The following is a 23,525-nucleotide window of genomic DNA, read 5'->3' as shown; positions in this document are numbered from 1 at the left end:
CCAGGGGATGGGGCGAGCATCCCGCCCCCCCAAATCCGCTCCAGTGCAAAGGCCGCCCGGTCCCGTGGGAGACGATGCCGGAGCTGCTGGGGCTCAGCCTGGGCTGTGCTGGGGGGGGGGTCGGGGCATGCCCGGATTTGCACCCCTGCCCTGCACCCCCCGTCCCCGCACATCCCACCCCTGCACCCCACATCCCCGCACCCCCCCATCCCGCAGCATCCCCAGTCCCGCAGCAAAGCCCCGGCTCTGGGGACCCTCTCGGCTGCGTCTGGGGAGCGGGTCCGGGTGCGGGTGCGGGGTGCGGGTGCGGGGTGCAGGGCTGGGTTTGGGGTGCGGGTTGGGGTGCAGGTGCAGGTCAGAGGTGCGGATTGTGGGTCTGGGGTGCCGGTCTGGGTGCAGGTTGCGGGTGCGGGTCGGAGGTCTGCGGTGCGGGTCCGGGACGCCGGTCCGGTTGCGGGTCCGGGTAGGAGGTGCGGGGTGCGGGTCCAGGGTGTGGGTGCGGGTCTGGGGTGCCGGTTTGGGTGCAGGTGCGGGTCCAGGGTGCCGGTCTGGGGTGCCGGTCTGGGTGCGGGTGCGGGGTGCTGATCCGGGTCGGAGGTGCGGGGTGCAGGTCCGGGTCCAGGTTGTGGGTCTGGGGTGCCGGTCTGGGTGCGGGTGCCGGTCCAGGGTGCCGGTCTGGGTGCGGATCCGGGGTGCGGGTCCAGGGTGCCGGTCTGGGTCTGGGGTGCAGGGCCAGATTCGGGGTGCGGGTCCGGGTCTGGGGTGCTGGTGTGGGTGCGGGTACGGGTCCAGGGTGCCGGTCCGGGTCCGGGGTGCGGGTCCGGAGTGCGGATGCGGGTCCGAGTCGAAGGTGCGGGATGCGGGTCCGGGTGCGGGTCCGGGAGCCGCCGCCGTTCCCGGCAGCTCTCTGCCTCTCTCTAGCGGCTTCTCCCCGCAGAGCCGGTCCGGGCCCGCGGCTCCGCACAACCGGCTGCGGGCAGCCCAGTGCCTCCCAGTTCGGTCCAGTGCCTCCCAGTTCGGCCCTGTGCCCTGGGGCCGGAAGGGAGGAAGGAAGGAGGGAGGGAAGGAGGGATGGAAGGAGGGAGGGATGGAAGGATGGATGGGGGAGGGGATGGAGGGATGACAGGGAGGAAGGAGGGATGGCGGGATAGAGGGAAGGATGGAGGGAAGGAGGGAAGGACGGAGGGATGGAGGAAGCTTCACTCCCGGGATTCACCAGCAATTCCCGTCCGGGAGCGCGGCGAGGCCGAGCCGAGGGGGAAGATGGAATTGAAGCTGCGGGGCCATTAACCTGCTGCCCTGGCCCAACTCCAGCTGCAGTAATTACATTCGCCCTGATTAAAAATTTCCCCTTCGTTTTCAATTAGCTTCGCCGTTCTTCTTCGCTTCCTTCCCGAACGCAGGCGGCCTCGCGCTGCGGCCCCCTTTCCGCGGGGGGAAACTGAGGCAGGGAGCTGGGGGCGGGGGGTGAGTGGGTGCTGACGGGGTCCCACAGGCATCGCAGGGTGTTTTAGGAGCTCGCTGGGTACCTGTGGGGTACTCGCCAAGCATCACCGTGTACGTGGGGGTGTCCCTGGGGGTGACGCGCAGTACCTGCAGCGTAGGAGGGTGGTACCTATAGGGCACCTACACTCACGGGGTGTAGCACTGTACCCCCAAGTTATTGCATCGCACTTGCAGGGTGTTATACAGTGCCTACGAACCCCCCCCCCAGCTCCGTGCTCAACCCCCTCCGTGTGACCCCTTCACCCCCCCGTGCCATGCGGCGCGCGAGCAAGCTTCCAGCCACGGGCAGAACCCACCGTGGGCTCGTGCTGGAGCCCGGGGGGGGCTCTGGGGATGGAGGATGCCAAGACATCACTCCTGATCCCAATCCCAAGATTTTGCCCCGCTGGGACGGGAGGAAAACAACTCCCCCCAAGCCAAGAGGAGCCTCCAACTCAAACCCCATAAATAACTCCCCCCCCCAAAACCTCGGGGGGCAGCAAGCAAAGCCTCCAGCCCCCCACATCCCTATAAATATCACGGGAGAAAACAGCCGCCTCCAAAGGCTTCCCGGGAAGGGCCGTAAATTACCCCAAGCTTTTCACGTGGTCACAGACACTGCCGGGGGAGGAGGAGGAGGAGGAAGGCCAAGATGCCCATTTATTCCTGGGGATGGATCTGAAGCCTTTTGCTTCCCTTAATTCCTCTCTTCTCCTTGGGTTTCTCCCCTTTTTTTTCCTTTTATTTAAAGTAATGCAATAAAAAAAATGTAACCTGCCATGCAGGGGGCTGAGCAGCCGCAGCCCCCCCCGGCTCCAGGGGCTCTGGCGCTGCCAAATCCATCTCCCTCCATCTAAAGAGAACCCAGGAATGCGGGGAAAAAAGGGAATAAACCAGCTGTTTCCCACGGGGAATGTCCGGCAGGCAGAAAAAAAAAAGTAATTTTTTTAACCCAAACCCACCCAGGTGAGCATGCAGTGCCGGCAGAGCCTGGGGGGGTTATCTGTTCTGTCGTTCCAGCCATCTGTCTGTCCGTCCAGCTGGTACTCTGTCTCTCCTGGTGTTTATCTTTCCATCTCTCCATCTTTTGGATTATCCCGCAGAGCATCCGCTCCCCCACCCTGGCCCCAACCCTTTATCTCCCCGCCTGTCTCTGCATCTCTTTATTTTTCTGTCTGTCTGTCCCACATTAATGGTCCCCGTCTGACAGCTGAGGAGGATGAACCCACTCCGGATCAGCCCAAAAGGTGCTGAGCCGGCCCCCATTTCCTCTCAAATCAACTCAAACCTTTGTAATTAAATCAAAATCTCCCTTTCCCCCTTTTCTCCCCAAATCCGAGATGGAAACACCAAGAAGAGCCATTGGACCTGCCCTTTCCCAAGGCGTCCTCCAAGGCGGTGAAGCTCAAGGAAACACGGACAGCTGCTCCCACGCGTGGACAGACGGACACAGGACCTCGGCCCCGGCTCCAGGGCTGCTGGCACTGAGACACCCTGTCCCTGTCCCATCCTTCCCACCACGGCTGCCCCATCCATGTGTCACGATCTGCCCGCACACCCATCCATCCGCCGGTGCATCCCTCTGTCCGTCCACACATGAATCCATCCATCCATCCGCGTATCTGTATTTTTTTGCAACTCCGGATATCAGTAAGTGCCAAAACACCCCCTCTGCTACACCCGCCGTCTGAGCCAGGTGGGAGCCCAGCAGGAGCCGCAAACACCCTCCTTCCCTCCCTCCCTCCCTGCCTCATCCCTCTCTCCACGCATCCCTCCATCCCATTCCTCCATCCCTGCCTCATCCTTCCATTCCACCTTCCCTGCCTCCTCTCTCCCTCCATCCCTCTCTCCATCCCTGCCTCACCCCCATCCATCCTTCCCTGCCTCATCCTTCCATCCCATCCATCCCATCCCTGCCTCATCCCTCTCTCCACACATCCCTCCATCCCATCCCTCCTTCCCTGCCTCATCCCTCTCTCCACACATCCCTCCATCCCGTTCATCCATCCCTCCTCTCTCCCTCCATCCTTCCGTCCCTCCTTCCCTGCCTCATCCCTCCCCTCCTTCTCTCCTTCCATCCCTCCATCTCCAAGGCTGACACACACACCGGTGACCACGTCGGAGCCGCTCCTCGGATATTGGGGTGCCAGCCGAGAGCTCCCTCCCATTCCCAACACCTTCCCCTTCTTCACAGTCGCCCTTCATCAGGCTCTGTCGGGAAACGACCGATTCCCAACTCCAAAAAGTCTCCGATATCCAAACACTCACTTGGCGTCAAAGTGCGGCGGCAGCCGAACGTGACAATCGCCGTGAAATACGGCTGCATCCAGCCCTCCGGAATGGCGGGACCGCATTCCCTGTAAAAAAATTATTTATTAGGAACTTTTAGTTCTTAAGTGGCAGAGTGATTTAGTGCCGGCGGCTGCCGCCGGCCCTGGGAACGCCGGCTCGGGCGGCACGACTCGGGTCGCGGGGAAAAGCTGCCGGGGCGGCGGCGGGCGGCGTGGGGACGTAAAACTGTCACCGGGGGCTTAAATCAGGGATTGCGGGGGGAGGGGGGGGAATGGGGGGGTGTTCCCCGGGATGGGGGTCCCTGGGGAGCTGGGAATGGGGTGGGGGGGGAATGGGAATGGGGGGAAATGGGTGGGGGGCAAATGGGGTTAACTGGAAGGGGATAAATGGGAGTGGGGGGAAATGGGGGGGTGGAAATGGGGAGCGAATGGGGGGGCAAATGGAAGTGGGTGTAAACGGGGGTATATGGGTGGGGGAAAATGGGGTTAATTGGAAGGGGGGGAGTGGGGGGGAAATGGGGAGGCAAATGGGGAGCGAAGGGTGGCAGATGGGGTTAACTGGAAGGGGGGAAATGGGAGTGGGGGGTAAATGGGGAGCAAATTGGGGTAAATGGGAGGGCAGCAAATGGGGGGGCAAACAGGAGTGGGGGTAAATGGGGGGCTAATGGGAGGGGGAATTGGGGTGAGGGGGAACGGGAGTGGGGGGAATGAGTAGAAATGGGGTGGGGGGGAATGGGGGGCACGCAGGGCAGGGGTTTGGGGGGGTGGTGGTCACAGTGGGGTACTGGGGGGGGGGCTGAGGAGTGGGTGGGTGGGCACCTCCTGGGGTGGGAGGTGCTGGTTGGGGGTGGGGGGTGCAGGATGGGGGGGGTTCATACCCCAGAGTGGGGTCGACCCCCGACTTTGCCCAGATGTGGGGCCATGTGGGGGTGCCCACCTTGGGACCCCCATCTCCCGTGGGGCACCATGGGTTGGGGGGGGGGGGCAGGTGGGTGGCCTCACCTCAGCGCACCATGGGAGATGCAGCCGGGTGGGTGCCCCCCAGCCCGGGGGGGGGGTCCCGGGGGCACCGCAGCCTTTGCTGGCCCAGAAACGGGGAAAACCCACCAGAATTGCTGCAGAAACAGGCAAATTCCTGCCCCCGCCCCCCGCTGCAAATCCTCTTTCCAGCCCTGTGGCTGCCCCTGGGGACCTGCCGTGTCCCGTCCCCGTCCCCCCCCCCCCCCCCCCCAAGACATCCATGTCCCCCCCGAGCCCCTGTGTCCCCCTCCAGGTCCCCATGTCCCCCCCCAAGCTCCTGTGTCCCCCCATGTCCCCCTCCAAGCCCCCATGGCCGCTGCCCCCCCCACCCCACCAAAGCCCCCATGTCCCCTCCACCCCCAAAGTGCCAGGTCTCAGGGCAGGTAATGGCCTCTTACCGTAAAGATGCTGATTCATTAACAGCCAAATTAATTACGTGTCGCCATTAGTCAGGGCCTGGCTGGTCGGTGCCAGGCTGGGGACAGGCCCCTCGCCAGCGGTGGGGGACACAACACCAGAAACTCAGCGCCTGCCCCCCCCACCCCACTGTAAGCTGGGGGACAGGACCCCCCCGGGCCCTTTGGAGGATGGCAGAGACTTTGGGGGGTGCAGGATGGTGGGGGGTCTCCCTGCATCCCACTGGATGCATCCCACTCCAATCTCCCCAATCTCCCTGGATGCCTGGGTCCTCTGTCAGCTTTAGGGGGGCATCAGGGGGTGTCTGGAGTGAGCCCAGGGAGCCCCCCCCCCCCCAAAATGCCCTATGTGAGTTAACTCAGTCTTTGAGGATCAGGAGGCGTTATACGCCCACCCTGCACCCCCAAACCACCAGGGTGCACCCCTACCCTGCACCCCCGAATCCAGGTGTATGCCCCACCTGCACCCCCCACATCTGGTTACACCCCCAAACTAAGGTGTACTCCCACCCCTGCACCCCCAAACCAGGGTGTACCCCCACCCTGCATGCCCAAATCCAGTCAACCCCCCCACCCTGCACCCCCAAATCCAGGTGTATGCCCCACCCTACATCCCCACATCTGGTTACACTCCTAAACCAAGGTGTACTCCCCTCCCTGCACCCTCAAGCTGCGGTGTACCCCCACCCCCAAATCTGGTTTTACCCCCACCTGCACCCCCAAATCCAGGTGTATCCCCCACCCTACACCCCCACATCTGCTTACACTCCCAAACCAAGGTGTACCCCCACTCTGCACCCCCAAATCTGGTCATAACCCCACCTGCACCCCCAAATTCATGGGTGCCTTGGGGCCAGATGACCATAGCGGGGACCCCCCCCCACCCACAGGGGACATCACCCCAAGGACGAGGCGGAGGCCACGGCCCCGTAGGACACAGTGTTTATTGCTGGCAGGGGAAACTGAGGCACAGGGACAGGTGACAGACCACCCCGGGGACCCCTTCGCGCCCCGTGTCCCCACCCCCTGTCACCCCGGCCTGGGGGACGCACCCAGGTCTCAAGAGCGAGCAGGGCCACTGACCCCTTGGGTTAAATAGCTTAAAAAAAACCCCAAAACCCCAAAAAGGGAGATTTTAGGGGAAATAAAAGGGTGAAGAGCCCCACAGCTTGGTGGGGATCAAGCCCGGGGCTCCCAGGTGCCTCACAGGGGAAACTGAGGCACGGGGCAGGGTCACAGCCGGCACCCCCCATGCGATGCGGCACCTCACCTTTCCTGAGAGCCCATTTAGTGTTAAACTGGTTAAACTGGGGAGACTAGAGGCTGCTGGCAGCAGAATTAGCCCTTGGGGTGGGGTCTGCCCCACGGCAAGGGGGAAACTGAGGCACGAGGCAGGGCGGGGGATGGATCTCTCCCCCATCCCTGCGCGATGGGACCCCGCTTTGCTCTCAGTGGGGAAACTGAGGCGCAGACCCATCCTCTTCCTCAAAATGAGACCCCGAGCTTGGTCCTGTGGGGGGGAAACTGAGGCAGGGATCTGTCCTCCACCGCCTGAAGGTCCCCCAAACCAGCTTCCAACTGGGGAAACTGAGGCACGGACCCATTACCCGCTCCCCCCCAAACCCCAGCCTTGCCCTCCACAGGAGAAACCGAGGCACAGATCCACCTCCCCTCCTCCGAAACCCTCCGCCTCACCTCCCCGCCGCCGTGCCCCCCTTCTCCTCCAACAACTCCAGCACTCCCAGTTCTCCCAGTCGCGCCTTGGCCAGCTCCTCCCACCCCCGGTTGGCACGGGGATTTCGGGGCGAGGGATGGGGTAACCCCTCGACGCGAACGGTCAGGCCGGCGGCTGCCAAAGCGCGCCGTGCCCGCCGCTCGGCGTAACGCCCCACGCCCACCACCAGCCCCACGCCCAGCAGCCCCACGGTTCGCGTCAGCGCCCGGTCGCAAAGCCCCATCAACAGGTCACGCTGGGCCGGGGGCAGCTCGGTGGGGGGCAAGTTCCGACCGCTGGAGGCGAGGAAGAGGAGGGGACAGTGGTTGTGGACGAAGCAGTGACGGAAGAAGAGGTGGGGGTCGGGGCAGAGGGCCCGTACCAGCCCCCAAAAGCGGGCGCCGCTCACCTCTGCCCGTCGGCAGGTCAGGCCCAGCACCGGGCGCTTGGGGTGCTCCGAGGGCGGCTTCTTCACCCCCCCGACGACCCGCAGCCACTCCCGCACATGCCAGACTTCTCCGAAGGGAACCTGCGAGATGGGGAGGGAGGTCAGGGGGAAGCTTGTGATCACCCCCCCCCTCCCCGGGTGCGGTTACCCCTCCCCGGGAGTTGGAAGGGGGAGCTTGGGGGGGGGGTGCCCTGGGGAATGGCCATGCTGAAACAGCCCTGGAGTTGAGCCAGCTGCCTCTGTGCCTCAGTTTCCCTCATGTGGGGCTGCATAGGGATGGAAGGGGACAGCGCTTGGCATCCCCCGGGCACCCCATGAGCACCCCCGTGCCTCAGCTTCCCCCCCCCTTTTTGGCTCTGCGGGGACATATGGGGTGCATAGACACACACCCTGTCCCCTGGGCACAGCCACCCTACAAACACCCCTGGCCCAGTCCCAGCCTTGCCCGTGCCTCAGTTTCCCTCCCCGCCGGGGTCCCCCTGGGTGCCGCACCCCGGTCTGGGCCATGCCGAAGGGGCCAGGGTTCATGCCGAGAAAGAGGACACGTTTGGGGGTGCGGCAGTAGCGGCGCACGAAGTCGCAGTGGGGCTCCCAGGCGTAGTCGAGGGGGTGGTAGACGTGGCTGACGGGCTCCCCGAAGGGCGGCAGCGCCTGCAGCAGCGCGCTCTGCTCCCGCTCCAGCTGCAGGAACCGCCCTGCCAGGTCGTCGTCGTCGTTGTCATCCTCCTCCTCCTCCTCTTCTGCCACTGGCACCGTCCCCGTCACTGGCTCTGTCGCCGTCCCCACAGTCTCAGCCGCGCTCTCCTCCATGCTGCCATCGCCTGGTGCCTGTGGAGGGGAGATGGGTGACGGGAGAGCCCCGGCGGGTGACAGGGCAGCCCTTCGAGGGAGGCACCATGCCCGGGGTGGAGGTGAGGGGGTGGCCTGTACCCCCTCCGGCTCTGAAACAGGCAAGGAAGAGCCCCAGCGCCCCCACACCCCATCCCCTGCAATCCCAGGGCCCCCAGCTACCCCACAGAGCAGCCCTGCACCCCCCAGGGCCCTCCAAGGTGCCCCCTTACCCCAGCCCTGTGCCCCCAGGGCACCCAACTGCCCCAGAGAGCAACCCTGCCCCCCCCGAGCCCCCCAATGGCCCCCTCAGGGCCCCCTAACTGCCCCTCTGCTGCAGCCCTGTGCCCCTTAGGGCCCCCTAACCCTATCCTGCCCCCCCCCGAACCCTTAACCGCCCCACAGCGCAGTCTTGCCCCTCAGGACCCCCCAACTGCCCCCCCCTGCCCCGGGCCTACCCCGGGCCTGCCGCCCCCAGGGGCCCCTCGCTGCCCCCCAAGCCCAGCCCCGGCCCTGTCCCCTCCCCACCATCACTCCCCTCCTCCCACAGGTCCCCCAAGTCCCCTAACTACGTCACGCGCCCCCCCCCCCCACCCCGAGGCCTACCTGTGTGCGCCGCGCCGGGGCCCACCGGCCGCACTGCCGGCCCGCCCCGCCCTTTGACCCCTAACCCGGCCCCGCCCCTCCGACCCCGCGCGCAGCGCCTGCCGGGAGCTGGAGTCCGGCGTGCCCCGCCCCGCCGCTCCGCCGCCTTCCCGGCGTGCCCCGCGCGGGGGGAAGGGGCGGGGCCGGGCCCTTTGTCTGCGCGGGGCCGCGCTGCATCACGGGGCGGCGCGCGGAGTTTCCCATCGTGCCTTGCGGCGAGATTTCCTCCCCTCCCCGCCCCTCACGACGGGGTCGTGAACACGCGTGGGCAACATGGCGGGGGACACGGACACGGGTGGGACCTGGGGGTCGTGACCCCACAGGGCCGGGGTGCGCAGTCAGGGAGGTGAAGGGGGCGTGGTCTTATGGAGCCACGCCCCCTTCTGGCTCCGCCCCTCCCCAGTGGGGGGGGTGCCGCGCCGGCTTCGACGGCACAAGGGCGACCCCTGGCGGGGACGGCCGGCGCCGCGCCGGGGGGGTTGGTATCGCCCGGGGCGGGGGGGGGGGAAGCGGGTGTCCGGGACCCCCAGCGTCCCCCCCCCCGCCGTGTCCCCGGGGTGTCCCCTACCCCGCCCTCCCCCCCCGCCGCCGCCGTCACCTCCAGGCTCCCGGTCACCGACCGATGGGGGCTGTGTGTGTCTTCCTGTCCCACCCCCGGTGTCGCGTCCGCCCCCCCCCCCCCCGCCCTCATTCCCGGTGTCCCGGCTCGCCCCCCCCCCCCCCCCCGCCGCTGTCCGGACTGCAGCGCCGCCTCGCGCCCACCAGGTGGCGCCAGAGGCACAGCCGAGGAGGGGCGGGGCCAAGATGCCCCGCCCCGTTTCTGAGGTGGGGGGGGGAGGCGGCACTCCTGGGTCCTCCTGAATTTGGGGGTCCCAGCCTGAGCCAGTACTGGCGGTGAACTGGGTCATACTGGAGGGGAGGTCCCCAGTCATCCCCCCCCCCCCGACAAAGCAGCGGCTCCTGAAAAGTGACCGTTTATTGGAAGCAAATACGAGGGGGGGACACACACATGACGGGGGGGGGGGGTGGGACGGGACACAGGGACACCCTGGGGGGGGGTGGCCCTGGCTAAAAACACCAATCTTAGAAAAAACAGCAAAAAACCAGGGCTGAGCCCCCCCAAACCTGCCCCACCCCCTTGTCTGGGGGGGAGAGGGGGATGCAGGGAGGGGGGGGGGGCACCCCCCACCCTTCAGACACCCCCAAAGAGGAGGGCAGCAGGGGGGGGAGGAGAGGAAGCATTGCATCCATCCATCCCCCCCCCCAAGGGCATGACTGTCCCCTCCCCTGTCCCCAGGGGGGCTGTGGGGAGGGGCAAGGTGATCCCTGGGGACATGGAGGGGGGGGGGACGACAACACACGAGATGATGGGGGGGGGGGGGCTATGTACAGGGGCAGGGGGAGGTGTGGGGGGGCCGCCTTAGCTCCTGGGGGTCTCGCGCTCTTTGCTGTCCGTGTCCTCGGGGTAGGCGTGCCAGGTCAGCCGCTCCTCGTAGAAGGCGATGACGATTTGGGGACACTTGAGGTTCGCCTCTTTCGCCAGCACCAGGTCGGCCTCGTCTGTGTCCTTCCTGGGGGTGTGGGGACACCCAAAAAAAAAAACCAAAAAAACGGGGGGTCGGGGGGGGGTACAGAAGGTGGAGGTCACCCCCCCCCCCCATCCCGTCCCAGGGACACGCGGGGCGGCCTCACCACTTCATCAGGAACATGAGATCCCCGCAGGAGTCGGTGGCACCGATGATCTTCTCGGGCTCCAGCCCCCGCTCGAAGCCCCGGGCGATGTCGTTGCTCTGCAGATTTGGGGGGAAAAAAAGGTTTTTTTTGGCCGGGGGGGGGGGGATGTGGTGGTGTGGGTACGCTTGGTGTGGTGGTGGGGGGACACAGGCCTGGTTTGCGGCAGTTGGGAGGTCACTGGGTTGGGGACATCCTCTCCGTGCTGGCACCAGCGGGTGGTGCTGGCCCTTCGTGGTGGCACTGGGTGCCCGTCCCCATCGTGGTGGCACTGGGCATCCGTCCCCATTGCGGTGGCACTGGGTCCCTGTCCCCATGGCTGTGTGACTGTCCCCATTGTGAGGAGATGGCAGATGACTGCCCCCATCCCTGGGTGCTTGTCCCCATGGCTGGGTGCCTGTCCCCACCATGGGGACATTGTGTGACTGTCCCTATCCCTGGGTGCCCGTCCCCATCACAGAGACTTTGGGTTCCTGTCCCCATGGTGGGGATGCCAGGTACCGATCCCATCCCTGGGTGCCTGTCCAGATCATGGGGACGTGGGGTGACTGTCCCTATTCCTGGGTTCCTGTCCCCGTGGTGGGGATGGCAGGTGCTTGTCTCCAGCTGGGTGCCTGTCCCCATCCCTGGATTCCTGTCCTCATCCCTGGGTGCCTGTCCTCATCCCTGGGTGCCCAACCCATGGCTGGGTGCCTGTCCCCACCACGGGGATGTTGGGTTCCTGTCCCCATGGTAGGGATGGCATGTGCTTGTCTCCAGCTGGGTGCCCGTCCCCATCCCTGGGTGCCCGTCCCCATGGCAGAAGAAATTCAATTAAGTGTGTTCTTCTCTGAATAGTCCCGCTCAGCACTAGCGGCCGAAGGAGCCGACTGACGCCCAAGGCAGCAGGAGCCGACCCAGTCTCAACTTGCTGATAAAACCAGCGCTGCAAACACAAAACTGGCCAAATCTGGCAGATGGGAGTGGGATGAGGAGATAAGGACCAAGGAAACAATTCCAAGAGAGTGAGGTCACTTTGGAAGGCGGCCAGCACAGCAACAGTGAAAACAAATAAGAAATCGAGAGACCGCTGTCCAGAATTAAGGGATTGGACTTGGCGATCAGGTGATGGAGTAATTGGGGGGGCACAGTCTGGGGTAGGGGTCCCTCTCCGGAGGCACCCAGCTCGAGCTGGCACCTGAGAACTAATCGAAGAGGAACTGGAAACCTTCTCTCAGACCTTGCATTAACCAGCAGGATCCCAGGGTCGGACCCTGTTACGGTGGCCAGTGTGCGTAATCCGTTAACAATGGCTGGGTGGCTGTCCCCATGGTGGGGACGTTGGGTGCCTGTCCCTATCACAGAAATGTTGGGTGCTGGTCCCCATCCCTGGGTTCCTGTCCCCATGGTGGGAATGCTGGGTGCCTGTCCCCATCACAGAAACGTTGGGTGCCTGTCCCTATGGTGGGGATGGCAGGGTCTTGTCCCCATCCCTGAGTGTCCATCCCCATCCCGGGGATGCTGGGTGCCTGTCCCCATCCCTGGGTGCCTGTCCCCATCACAGGGATGCTGGGTGTTCATCCCCATGGCTGGGTGCCCAAACCCATCATGGGGACACTGGGAGCCTGTCCCCATCCCTGGGTGCCCATCCCTGTGGTGGGGGTGGCAGGGTCCCGTCCCCATCCCCGGGTGCCTGTCCCCATGGCGGGAGCCCCCCCCCTCACCTCCCTCTTCTTCTTGGCCTTGACGTCCTCCCCGCCGGCGGGCAGCCCTCCTTTCCTCTTGGCGCTCTCCACCTTCTCCCGTGGTTTGTTCCCGTCACCCTCCTTCATCTTCTTATACTTTCTCATAAACTCCGAGATCAACTCCGGGCAATCCAGGTTCTTCTCCGGCTCCCAAGTATTGTGTTCCCTGTCACCAAATGGCCGTCACCATCATCGTCATCGTCACCGTCCCCCGTCCCCGGCGGTACTTACTCGGAGAAGCCTTTCCACTTGAGCAGGTACTCGGCCTGGCCCTTCACCACGCGCCGGTCCAGCACCTTCTCCACCACATACTCCTCCTCGTCTCCCGAGGACGAGCTGTCGGCTGGCCGCTTGCTCCTCTTGCCCATAGCGCAGCGCCCACGGATCCTGGGGGGGGGGCGATGGACGGACACGGGGACAGGGGGGGTTATCGGGGACCTCCCTGCCACCCATCGCCCCCCCCAAATCTGTAAGAAGAGGAGCCAGCGCCTCGCAATGCAATTTGGGTTAAACCCCCTAAAAACAGTGGGGATTTAGGCACAGGGAAGTGTAATTTGGGTTAAACTCCCTAAAAAACAGCGGGGATTTAGGCATAGGGAAATGCTTTGGTGGAAAAGCCCGTTTTTCCACCAATTTATAACACAGCGATAAAAAGCTCACCACTTTTTTAAAAGCAAATTAAAAAGGGGTGAAGGGGGGGGGTAAGAAGGGAAAGCCCTGTGCTCCCCCTGATCGTTTTGGGGCAAATTTGCTGCTTAACAGCAAAGCCCCAAAAGTTAAAACCCCAGGGGTTTTAAAAAACCCAGGTTTTAAGGCACGCAGCCAAAATGTGGGGTTTTTTTTCCAAGTCTTGGGTTTAACAGCTTTTTTTAAAATTCAGCCCTAAAAAAAACCCCCCGATGGAGCCAAGAAATTCCTCACTGTCCCCGCGCCTCGGGTGGCATTTCCTGAGGGGGCCGGGCAGCGAAGGCCCAAACCAGTATGATATACTAGCAGTGGGTTTGGGTGTAAAAAGGGAGGTTTTGGGTGTAAAAGGCATGGATTTGGGAGTAAAAGGAGCAGTTTTGGGGTGTAAAAAGGGCTCGTTTTGGTGTAAAAGGGATGGGAAGGGAGGCCCGGGGCATCCCATCCCTAAAGCTGCATGCGGGAGTCCTGGAGAAACAAAGGAAAAGCACCGTTTTGAGGCAAAAAGTGCTGTTTTGAGGCAAAAAGCGCCAGTTTCGAGGCAAAAAGTGCTGTTTTGAGGCAAAAAGCGCCGGTTTGAGGGAGAAAGGGCTGGTTTGGCCCGGACTGGCTTGTCCCAGCTTCTCCCGGCCCGGGCTGCGGGGTCCAGGCCGGTCCCGGTGGCGGCGGAGGCCCGGCCCGGTCCCGGTGCTCGGCGCTGCACAGGATGAGCCGGCCGCGGGGGCGGGGCGAACAGCGCGCCACCTCTCCCCATTGGCCGGCGGCTCCGCCACGTCCCGCCTCGCATTGGCCGAGCGCGCCGCCGCTCGGCACCGCCCCGCCCCGCCTCCCTCCCACCGCCGTTGGCCCAGCCGGCCGTCACTCCCCGCGCCGTCCCGCCCTCCCGCCGCCGCCATTGGCCGAGCGGGCCACCGCTTTCCTCGCCACCGCCATTGGCCGGCGAGCCTGCCCATCCCGCCACCGGGGCCCGCCCCCGCCCTGCCCGCCCCCCCATTCATCCACCTCCCGCCCGCCGCTACCTGGGCGGGGAGCGGCTCCGGCGCGGGCCCGTCCGCCGCGGTCTGCCCGCTCCTCCGAGCCGCCGCCGCCGCTCCGCGCTCCACCCGCCAAAACCGCCCGCAGCGCGCAGGCGCCGCCGGCCGAGCTCCGCGCATGCGTCTGGCCGCCCCCCCTCGCCCCCCCTCCATCCCCTCCCCGCGTTGCGCATGCGCCGAGCCAAGTCTACCTTAGCCACCGGCGGGCGGGCGGCCCCTCCCCGCCGCCGCCGCCGGGACTCGCCGCCGCGGCACCGCCGCGTCCTGCTGCCGCCGCTCCGCCGCGCCGCAGCTCGCCGACCTCCGCCGGGCCCGCCGCCGGGCAGTGCTGAGCGACGGTCACGCCCGCCAATGGGAACGGTAGCGCTGCGGCGCTGGCCAATGAGAGGGGGGGCGTGAGGCGGGACCGCCGCAGAGGAAGCCAATCGGAGGAGCGCCGGGGAGTCGCCGGGCCGGAGCGGGAAAAGCGGCGCAGGGCGGGGCCGCGGCTGCCTGGCCCAATCTGTGAGGCGCGGAGGCGGGAGGTCCCCGGCAGCGACCAATCGGAGGCGGCAGCGCGGGCGGAGCGGCTAGCCGCCGCCAATGAGACCGCGTCGCTCTGTCCCACCGCCCAATGGGAGGCGGCGCGGGGGCGTGGCGCGGGCGGCGCCGCCCAATGGGAGCGGCCAGGGGGCGGGCGGACGGCGGGGGCGGCGGAGTGAGGCGGCGGCGCTCGCGTCGCTCGGCCCCTTTCTGTGTCGGCGCCTCGCAGAGGGAGCATCGCGCGCTGAGCCGCCCGCCGACCAGCCCGCCCAGCCCCGCGCCGCCGCCATGGCCAAGTCCGAGGTAAGCGCCCCGACGATCCCCCCCAGCCCTTCCCCGCCTCACCGCCGGCCTCCCCCGGCCCGCCGCGGCCTCCCCGCCCCCGCCGCCCCGCTCGCCGCCGCGCGGGCCGCGCGGTACTGCGCCTGCGCGCGTCGCCCGCCCGCCACTTTCTGCGCAGGCGCCGGCCGCCCGCTGCGCGCCGGGGGGCCCCCGCGGCGCATGCGCAGCCCCGCGCGCGCCCGCTCTCGCTCTCTCGCTCGCTCTCCCCCCCCCCCCCGCCGCGGCTCCCCGCGCGCGGGGCCACGTGCGCGCCTTTGTGCTCGGGTGGGCGATGGCGGCCGCGGCGCTTCCGCGCATGCGCAGGGCGTAGGGCGGGCCGGGGCCGGGGTGGGGGGGGGGGCGGCGGGATGGAGACCGGGTCCCCGATGGAGATGTCGGTCACCCCATGGATGGGGGCTGAGGGGGGGGGGGTTCAGAGGCCTGGGCGGCCCCATAGATGAGGGCTGGCAGGGCCTAGGGGCCTGGGTGGCCCCTAACGTGTGTGTGTGGGGGGGCTCAGGGGTCCTTTAGGTCCTGGTTGGCCGCAGAGATGGGGCCCAGGGGTCCCTTGGGAGGCTGGATAGCCCCACAGATAAGAGCTGGGAGGGTTTAGGGCCTCCTTGAGGCCCGGGCAGCCCCACGGATTAAGGGTGGGCGGGCTCAGGGATCCTTTAGGTCCTGGTTGGCCGCAGAGATGGGGCCCAGGGGTCCCTTGGGAGGCTGGATAGCCCAACAAATGGGAGCTGGGAGGGTTTAGGGCCTCCTTGAGGCCTGGGCAGCCCCACGGATTAAGGCTGGGGGGGGCCTCAGGGGCCTGTACTGATCCACAGATGGGCGCTGGGGGGGGCGGGGCTCAGGGTCCCCTTGGGGCCTGGATGGCCCCACAGATTGGTGTTGGGGGGTCTTAGGTCTCTTGGGAGAAACAGGTAGCTTCACAGATTGGGGTTGGGGGCTCACAGGGCCTTCCCAGGACTTGGTCGGCCCTGTAAATGAAGGCTGGGGTCCCCAGGGTCTCCCCGGGGCCTGTGCAGCCACAGAGGTTGGCACTGGGGGTCTCAAGGGGCCTGGGCAAGCCCGTAGATAGGGGTTGGGGGTGGCAGGGTCTCCCTAGGGCTGAGGACAGCACTGGAGGGGGGTGGGGTGGCACAGGCAGGGGGGCTGGGTATGAAAGGGCCCCCCTGGGGCTGGAGGAGTGCAAGGAGGCCCCACAGAGAGGGTTTGGGGGTAACGGGGCCTTTTTGGGGCTGAAGCTAGATATGATGGAGTGCATCAGTTCAGTGAGGGGAGGCGGGGGGGACAGGGCCTCCCTGGAGTTGTGGAGGGTGCGAGGCAGTCCTGGGGTGGGGGGGGCATTTTGGGATGACAGGGCCTCCCTGGAGCAGGGGGAATGCAAGGGGATCCCATGTAGGAGGTTTGGGGGTGGCAGAGCATCTCTATAGCTGGGAAGCAGGGGTGTCCAGCCCCCCTCACCCTCGTGTCACCGCCTCCCCGCAGTCTCCGAAGGAGCCCGAGCAGCTCCGCAAGCTCTTCATCGGCGGCCTCAGCTTTGAAACCACAGACGAGAGCCTCCGCAGCCACTTCGAGCAATGGGGCACCCTGACCGACTGTGTGGTAAGACGCTCCAACCCCCCACTGTGGGTTCCGCCTCCTCCCTGGCCTCCCCTCTGCCCCCAGCACCTCTGGGGGGGGGGTGGGTGACAAGCGTCAGCACTTGGTGACCCACAGTGACAGGGTTCGAGGTGTAACGGGGTGGGTAATGAGGAGACCAGCTGCGAAGGCAGGAGCAAGAGGTGGAGGAGCTGAAGGAAAGGAGCCACGTCCCCAGGGAGGGGGGCTGCTGCTGTTTGGGGGGGCTCCACGCCACGGCCTGATGTGTGTCTGTCCTTCCAGGTGATGAGGGACCCAAACACCAAACGTTCACGAGGCTTCGGCTTCGTCACATACTCCTCAGTGGAAGAGGTCGATGCCGCCATGAACGCCCGGCCGCACAAAGTGGACGGCAGAGTCGTTGAACCAAAGAGGGCCGTATCCAGAGAGGTAAGGAGGAGCCCTGACCGTCCCCGAGAGGTCGGGGAGGGGCTCAGACCCCGCTGGATGGGGCTGGCAGAGCCCAGGGTCGGTTTGGGGGGCAATGGGGGGCTCCCCAGACCCCAAACCCATGCCACTGTATTCCCGCAGGACTCCCAGCGGCCCGGAGCCCACCTCACAGTCAAGAAGATCTTTGTGGGCGGCATCAAGGAGGACACGGAGGAGCATCACTTGAGGGACTATTTTGGCCAATATGGCAAAATCGAAGTCATCGAGATCATGACAGACCGCGGCAGCGGCAAGAAGAGGGGCTTCGCCTTCGTCACCTTCGACGACCACGACTCCGTCGACAAGATAGTCAGTAAGTCTGGCGTGTGCCAAAAGGGAGGGGTTCACCGAGCTTTGTGCCCCCCTCCCCTAAATCTTCCCCCCTCTTCCCTCCCCGCAGTTCAGAAATACCACACTGTGAACGGGCACAACTGCGAGGTGAGGAAAGCCCTCTCAAAGCAGGAGATGGCCAGCGCCTCAGCCAGCCAGAGAGGTGAGCACACGGCTCGGCCCCCGGCTCCCCCCCTGTCCCGAGCTGCCGCTAGACCCCGCTGCCTGTGCTGTTCCTAAAGGCTGTCCCCCCCCTCCGCCCCCTCTCCTAGGCCGCAGCGGTTCCGGGAATTTTGGCGGCGGCCGCGGAGGCGGATTCGGCGGTAACGACAACTTCAGTCGCGGCGGCAACTTCGGCGGCCGTGGTAAGTGGTTCGGCGGGACCCGTCCGGCTGCCAGCCGCAAGGGACGCCGCCGGCTCGAGACGCAGCTCAAAACCTAGCCCAAACGCCGCCGCCGCTCCGGCTGCCACCGCTCCGGCTCCCGGCCCCCCTCGGCCCGGCCAGAGCGCCGCTCCTCCTCCCTCCACGCCGGGATTTCGGCACCCCGAACTTTTCTCTCCGGCAGCTCTAAACCGCCCGGCCCCGCGTGGACGGATTGAACCACAACGGTTTGTTCTTTTCAGGTGGGTTTGGTGGCAGCCGCGGTGGCGGTTATGGCGGCGGCGGAGACGGCTATAATGGATTTGGCAATGACGGTAAGGCCAGAGCGGGATTTCTCCGACGGGCAGCGGCCAACGCGCCCAGCCGCTCGCCGAGGACGCCAGCCGGCCCCGTGGCCCGGCCCAGACAGCGGACGCAGCCCACCGCCCTGCCGAACCCGGAGCCCGGCCCCCACGCGCCCGCCGGGGCGGCCCTCGGAGCTCAGCGCCCTCCTTCCTCTCCCCCAGGTTACGGCGGCAGCGGCCCCGGCTATTCCGGCGGCAACCGGGGCTACGGCGGCAGCAGCACCTACGACGGCTATAATAACGGCGGGGGGGGCTTCGGCGGCGGCAGCGGAGGACGGCGTCCCGCCCGGGGACCCGCGCTTGCCGTGCGGAATGGCCTTTCCGAAGCGGGTACAGGTGAGACCCCTGCAGCCCCCTAAATCCCCTCTTGGCCGTGGGGTGCCTCCGGCCTCCCAGTTAACCCCTCCTCCAGGCCTCTGGGCTCCCCGTTAAACCCCACTCTGACAGTGGGGTGCCTGCAGACTGCCCATTAAACACCCTCCCCATGCCCCTCAGTGCCTCCGGGCACCCCATTAAACAACCCCAAGCCCTGGGGTGCCTCTGGGCTCTCTGTTAAACACCCCTCTGGCCTCGGGGCTCTCTTAAATCCTCTTCTTGGCCGTGGGGGGTCTCCTGGCTCTCCATTAGACACCCCCCAGCCACGGGGAACCCCCAGGCTCCCCCTTAAATCACCCCAAGGCAATGGGGTGCCTCCAGGCTCCCTGTTAAATTCCACCCCCCCAGCCATGGGGTGCCTCCATGCTCCGCGTTAAACCCTCCCCCAGTTCTTTGAGTGCCTCCAGGCCCCCAGTTAAACTCCCCTCTAGCTGTGGGGTGCTTCTGGGCTCCCCATTAACCCGCCCCTCCAAATTCCTCTGGTACCTCCAGGCTCCCCATTAACCCCCCCTTGCCTCTGGGCTCCCAGTTAAACACCCCTCTGGCCACCGGGTGCCTCCAGGCTCCCCACTAACCCCCCCACAAGCACCCAAGTGCTTCCAGGCTCCCTGTTAAACACCCCCCTGGCCTCTGGGCTCCCCATTAAGCCCCCCCCCCCCCCCCAGCCACGGGGTACCTCTGGGCTCCCCATTAAACCCCCCTGAGCGCCTCCCCCTTCCCCTCACTGACCCTGTCTCCCTCTTTTTTTCTCCCCCCCTCCCCAGGCAGCAACTTTGGCGGCGGGGGGAACTACAACGACTTCGGCAGTTACAACAACCAGTCGTCCAATTTCGGCCCCATGAAGGGGGGCAACTTCGGGGGCAGGAGCTCGGGGCCGTACGGCGGCGGTGAGTCCCTGGGGGGGGCGGGATTTGGATGCAGCCCCCAAATCTGCTGCTCCCGCCAACCCTAGAGCGTTTTTCTAACCTCCCCCCCCCCCCCCCCCCCCTCGCAGGCGGTTACGGCAGCTCGAGCGGCGGCGGCAGCTACGGCGGCGGCAGGAGGTTTTAACACCCAGGTGAGCCCGTCCGCCGCGAAGCAGGCGAGCCATTCCAACAGCAGTTTATGAAATTAAAAGATAAATTAAAGAAAATAAAACCAAATTTAAAAAAAAAAAAAAAAAGAAGCTGCCAAACGCCCCCTCAAAGCGGCGGCTGGACCGGGGCCGTTTAGATTAACTTTATTCCGTATTATTCAACAGGAAACAAAGCTTAGCGGGAGAGGCGAGCCAGAGAAGGGACAGGGAAGCTGCAGGTTACACCAGTTGTGAACTCGGCCCACTCACAGCTGTGGCGGGGGGTGGCTGCTCCATGAAGACGTGTGTTAGACAGAAGTCTCCTTTGCGAAACAGGACTGTGTTTGTGACTAATTGTACAACAGGTTATTTTAGTTTTCTGTGCCGTGGAAGCATTCCGACGAGGCCTCCCGGGAGCCTCGGTTTTATTTGCGCGCCCGTGCTGTCGATCGCTAACTGTAACACAACATGACGCTGAATAAATGTGTCTTTTTTTTTTTTTTTTTTTATTATTATTTTTATTTTTTTATATATATTTACATTTCTGACCTCTACACCGCTCTGGTGTTGGCCGCTGCGGGGCGCAGCCTGGTCCCCCCCCCAACTCTGACCCAGGGCAGACTAGCTCAGGCTCTTTCCCCCCCACCGTCCCCGCACACGCACCCCCAGCCCCATTTCGCCCTTCATGGGCCCTGTACACACCCACCCCCCCCCAACCCATTTCAGGCTCGGCCGCCCCCCCTTTATCCCTGGGGTGTCCCCTTGGCGTTGGCCCCCCCCCCCCCCCAAGTTCTCCCCCTCGCAGCACCGCAGAGCGCAGGGCAGGGACGCTGTAGGTAAGAGCAGCTTCTGTGTGTGTGTCCCCCCACCCCACGTCCCCGTTTCCCCCCCCCCAGGACCCCCGCCGGGTCGCTAACGCCTGCCTTCCCTTTTGTAGGAGCCGCCGGCAAAGGGGGAGAGGAGCCCGCGGGCCACCGGCGGAGGTGAGCGGCAGGAGTGGGGGGGGACAACGGAGGGGGGTGTGCAGGGTGACACGTGTGACACCCCCGGGGCTGGGGCCACCCCTACTCCCCCCCCTCACGGCTCTCCCCTTCCTTGCAGCACCCGTGGGAGCCCGTTAGCGCCTGGGAGGTGTCGCTGCCGCGGGAGCCGCGGGTCGGGGGCCTTGTAAATAAAAAAAAGGGTATTTTTGTAAGCGTGTCCCGTCTGTGGGGACTAGGGGGGGGGACAAGGATGGAGGGGACAGGGATGGGGACAAGGATGGAGCAGCCATGGAGGGCTGGGGACAGAGAGGAGGGGGGAGATGGGGCTGGGGGACAAGATGGCAGTGGGACAGGACAGGATTGGGAGGTGATGGAGATGGAGGAGACAGGGATGGGGCTGGGGACAGAGGGGACAAGGATGAGGACAGAGGGGGACAGGGATGGGGTTGGGGACAGAGGGGACAAGGATGAGGACAGAGGGGGACAGGGATGGGGTTGGGGACAGGGGACAAGGATGAGGACAGAGGGGGACAGGGATGGGGCTGGGGACAGAGGGGACAAGGATGAGGACAGAGGGGAACAGGGATGGGGCTGGGGACAGAGGGGGACAGGGATGGGGTTGGGGACAGGGGACAAGGATGAGGACAGAGGGGGACAGGGATGGGGCTGGGGACAGAGGGGGACAGGGATGGGGTTGGGGACAGGGGACAAGGATGAGGACAGAGGGGGACAGGATGGGGCTGGGGACAGAGGGGACAAGGATGAGGACAGAGGGGGACAGGGATGGGGCTGGGGACAGAGGGGACAAGGATGAGGGCAGAGGGGGACAGGGATGGGGCTGGGGACAGGGGACAAGGATGAGGACAGAGGGGGACAGGGATGGGGCTGGGGACAGAGGGGACAAGGATGAGGACAGAGGGGGACAGGGATGGGGTTGGGGACAGAGGGGACAAGGATGAGGACAGAGGGGGACAGGGATGGGGTTGGGGACAGGGGACAAGGATGAGGACAGAGGGAGACAGGGATGGGGCTGGGGACAGAGGGGACAAGGATGAGGACAGAGGGGGACAGGGATGGGGCTGGGGACAGAGGGGACAAGGATGAGGACAGAGGGGAACAGGGATGGGGCTGGGGACAGAGGGGACAAGGATGAGGACAGAGGGGAAACAGGGATGGGGCTGGGGACAGAGGGGACAAGGATGAGGACAGAGGGGAACAGGGATGGGGCTGGGGACAGAGGGGACAAGGATGAGGACAGAGGGGAACAGGGATGGGGCTGGGGACAGGGGGACAGGGATGGGGCTGGGGACAGGGGACAAGGATGAGGACAGAGGGGGACAGGGATGGGGCTGGGGACAGAGGGGACAGGATGGGCTGGGGACACTGGGCATGTAGGGTTTGGGGAGGGGGTGGCCCTAGGGAGTGGGACAGGGATAGAGGGGACAGGGATGAGGATGGAGGGGACAGGATGGGGACAGAGAAGGTGGGATGAGGTTGCCTGGGCTGGGGGGACCTCAGGGCTGGGGGACACGGTTCTTGGGGACCCCAGGGCTGGGTCACCACAGGGAGAGCGAGGGCCACGGGGTGACAGGGACAGGAGATGACAGGCGGGCGTGGGGCTGACACGGGTATGTGGTGCCCCGGGGTGGGATGGAGTAACGGGGGATGTGTCACTGGTGTCACTGGGGTTGAGGGAGGTGACTTGGGGACAACTCCTCGCCCCGGGGGAACAGAGAAGGACGGGGATGTGGCAGGAATGTGTCACCCCGGGGGCGATGGGGCAGGGAGGTGACGGGTGACGGGTGATGTGGGGTGACGGAGACAATACAGGCGCTGGCCCCATCTGAGATGGTTTATTGTTTACTTACAGGGGTGGCAGTGACGGGGTGTCCCCAGGGTGTCACCCGCAGCCAGGGGAGGGCAGGGGGACACCGGGGACACCCTGTGGGGCTGGGAGAAGGGGCACCCCGGCGCGCAGGACCCATTGCAGGCACCTGGGTGCACCCTTGGGCTCTGGGGGGTGTGGGGGCACCCAAGGGTGCCCTTGGGCTCCGTGGGGTACAGGATGGCACCATGGGCACCCAAGGGACCCCTTGCTCCCTAGAGGATGCAGGGGTCATCCAAGGGTGCCCTTGGGCTCTGTGGGCTGTGGGGGTCACCCAGGGGTGCTGTGGGGTGCAGAATGGCACCCACGGGTGCCCTTGGGCTCCGTGGGGCGCAGGGGTCACCCAGGGGTGCCGTGAGGCTCTGTGGGGTGTGGGATGGCACCCAAGGGTGCCCTTGGGCTCCGTGGGGTGCAGGGGTCACCCAGGGGTGCTGTGGGGTGCAGGATAGCACCCAAGGCCCCCATTGCTCCCCATGGGGCGCAGGGGTCACCCTAGGGTGCCGTGAGGCTCCGTGGGGCGCAGGGGCCACCCCAGGGTGCCCTTGGGCTCTGTGGTGTGCAGGATGGCACCCCGAGCACCCAAGGGACCCCCCCGCCTCGCTCCCCATGGGCTGCAAGACACCCCCAGGCCCCCCCCCACCCCTGTCACCCCCCCCCCCCCAGGGTCTCCAGGCTGAGCCCCCCGTCGGGTGCCAGGCGCAGGCCAAAGCGCTCGGGGGGCAGCGGGTTGCCGGCCCCGTCCCTCAAGGCCCCCAGCACCTGAGCCGAAACGCGGGCCAAGTCTCGGCGCAGGGCACCCAGCGCCCGTTCCGCCTGCCCCCGCGCCCGTAGCAGCCGTTCCCGTTCCCGTCCCAACCTCCCCAATTCCGCCTGGAGCCGAGCGATGGCTTCTAATTTCCTCCGGCGACATTTTTGCGCCGCCACTTTGTTCTTGCCCCGACGACGGATATCCCGCGCCAACGCCAACTCCGGTCCCGACAGTCGCGCTCGTCCCAACAGCGCGTTGAAGTCCTCCACCGGCAGGTTGACGATGGCTTCGGGACCGATGGGTAACGCTGACGCCAGCGCCCGGCGGGCGTCCCGCAACCGCGCGCCCCCATGATCCCCGGGAAGTCCCCATCCAGGCCCTCCCTCCTTCCACCAATCCCCCCCTACAACCACCTTCCCACCGGGAGCCAGCTGCCACCAGCGCTCCCCGGGAGCTGGGGCGGCGGCAGCAAGCAGCAGCAGGT

General features: G+C 65.7%; 4 protein-coding genes and 1 non-coding gene across 13 annotated transcripts in view; 2 read left to right on the top strand and 3 right to left on the bottom strand.

Annotated features, from left to right (window-relative positions):
* Positions 1–1,953: 1,953 nt before the first annotated feature.
* Positions 1,954–8,887, bottom strand: SMUG1 (single-strand-selective monofunctional uracil-DNA glycosylase 1). 4 transcript variants are annotated; one of them, XM_030037922.2, is made up of 5 exons: positions 8,809–8,887; positions 7,867–8,202; positions 7,336–7,455; positions 3,754–3,842; positions 1,954–2,349 (listed from the first exon to the last, which is right to left on the bottom strand). In XM_030037922.2, the coding sequence occupies exons 2-5, from the start codon at positions 8,182–8,184 to the stop codon at positions 2,073–2,075; spliced, it is 804 nt and encodes a 267-aa protein (XP_029893782.1). In that variant the 5' UTR covers positions 8,185–8,202; positions 8,809–8,887; the 3' UTR covers positions 1,954–2,072. The 4 variants fall into 4 exon arrangements, with proteins under 4 accessions (XP_029893782.1, XP_029893783.1, XP_029893781.1 ...); XM_030037923.2 differs by lacking the exon at positions 1,954–2,349 and adding an exon at positions 2,385–3,107; XM_030037921.1 differs by lacking the exons at positions 1,954–2,349; positions 3,754–3,842 and adding an exon at positions 6,139–6,722 and having other exon boundaries at positions 8,809–8,886.
* A 921-nt stretch (positions 8,888–9,808) lies between these two features.
* Positions 9,809–14,285, bottom strand: CBX5 (chromobox 5). Of its 2 annotated transcripts, none has more exons than XM_030037724.2 (5): positions 14,212–14,285; positions 12,534–12,689; positions 12,282–12,468; positions 10,540–10,637; positions 9,809–10,418 (listed from the first exon to the last, which is right to left on the bottom strand). In XM_030037724.2, the coding sequence occupies exons 2-5, from the start codon at positions 12,668–12,670 to the stop codon at positions 10,268–10,270; spliced, it is 573 nt and encodes a 190-aa protein (XP_029893584.1). In that variant the 5' UTR covers positions 12,671–12,689; positions 14,212–14,285; the 3' UTR covers positions 9,809–10,267. The 2 variants fall into 2 exon arrangements, with proteins under 2 accessions (XP_029893584.1, XP_029893585.1); XM_030037725.2 differs by lacking the exon at positions 14,212–14,285 and adding an exon at positions 14,006–14,122.
* A 418-nt stretch (positions 14,286–14,703) lies between these two features.
* Positions 14,704–20,620, top strand: HNRNPA1 (heterogeneous nuclear ribonucleoprotein A1). Of its 5 annotated transcripts, XR_003926736.2 has the most exons (12): positions 14,704–14,845; positions 16,358–16,474; positions 16,754–16,900; positions 17,042–17,252; positions 17,340–17,432; positions 17,512–17,634; positions 17,895–17,966; positions 18,159–18,332; positions 19,136–19,258; positions 19,366–19,428; positions 20,363–20,408; positions 20,527–20,620. XR_003926736.2 is itself a non-coding variant. In XM_030037720.2 (11 exons), the coding sequence occupies exons 1-10, from the start codon at positions 14,831–14,833 to the stop codon at positions 19,419–19,421; spliced, it is 1,131 nt and encodes a 376-aa protein (XP_029893580.1). In that variant the 5' UTR covers positions 14,705–14,830; the 3' UTR covers positions 19,422–19,428; positions 19,612–19,924. The 5 variants fall into 5 exon arrangements, 4 of the variants coding, with proteins under 4 accessions (XP_029893580.1, XP_029893581.1, XP_029893583.1 ...); XM_030037720.2 differs by lacking the exons at positions 20,363–20,408; positions 20,527–20,620 and adding an exon at positions 19,612–19,924 and having other exon boundaries at positions 14,705–14,845; XM_030037721.2 differs by lacking the exons at positions 20,363–20,408; positions 20,527–20,620 and adding an exon at positions 19,612–19,924 and having other exon boundaries at positions 14,706–14,845; positions 17,542–17,634.
* A 1,626-nt stretch (positions 20,621–22,246) lies between these two features.
* LOC115350955 lies at positions 22,247–22,940 on the bottom strand. The gene is made up of 2 exons (XR_005934016.1): positions 22,716–22,940; positions 22,247–22,655 (listed from the first exon to the last, which is right to left on the bottom strand). It is a non-coding gene; the product is annotated as an uncharacterized LOC115350955 (transcript).
* A 451-nt stretch (positions 22,941–23,391) lies between these two features.
* Positions 23,392–23,525, top strand: part of NCKAP1L (NCK associated protein 1 like) — a 9,794-nt gene continuing 9,660 nt past the window's right edge. The window contains exon 1 of the mRNA XM_030037113.1: positions 23,392–23,523. Coding sequence (XP_029892973.1) covers positions 23,392–23,523 — 132 coding nt within the window. The remainder of the gene's footprint in view (positions 23,524–23,525) is intronic.

This window comes from Aquila chrysaetos, chromosome 15, assembly GCF_900496995.4.
Source record: "Aquila chrysaetos chrysaetos chromosome 15, bAquChr1.4, whole genome shotgun sequence".
Taxonomy (NCBI): Eukaryota; Metazoa; Chordata; class Aves; order Accipitriformes; family Accipitridae; genus Aquila; species Aquila chrysaetos.
Note: the sequence above shows the minus strand (reverse complement) of the source record. Positions and strands in the feature narration are given on the sequence as shown.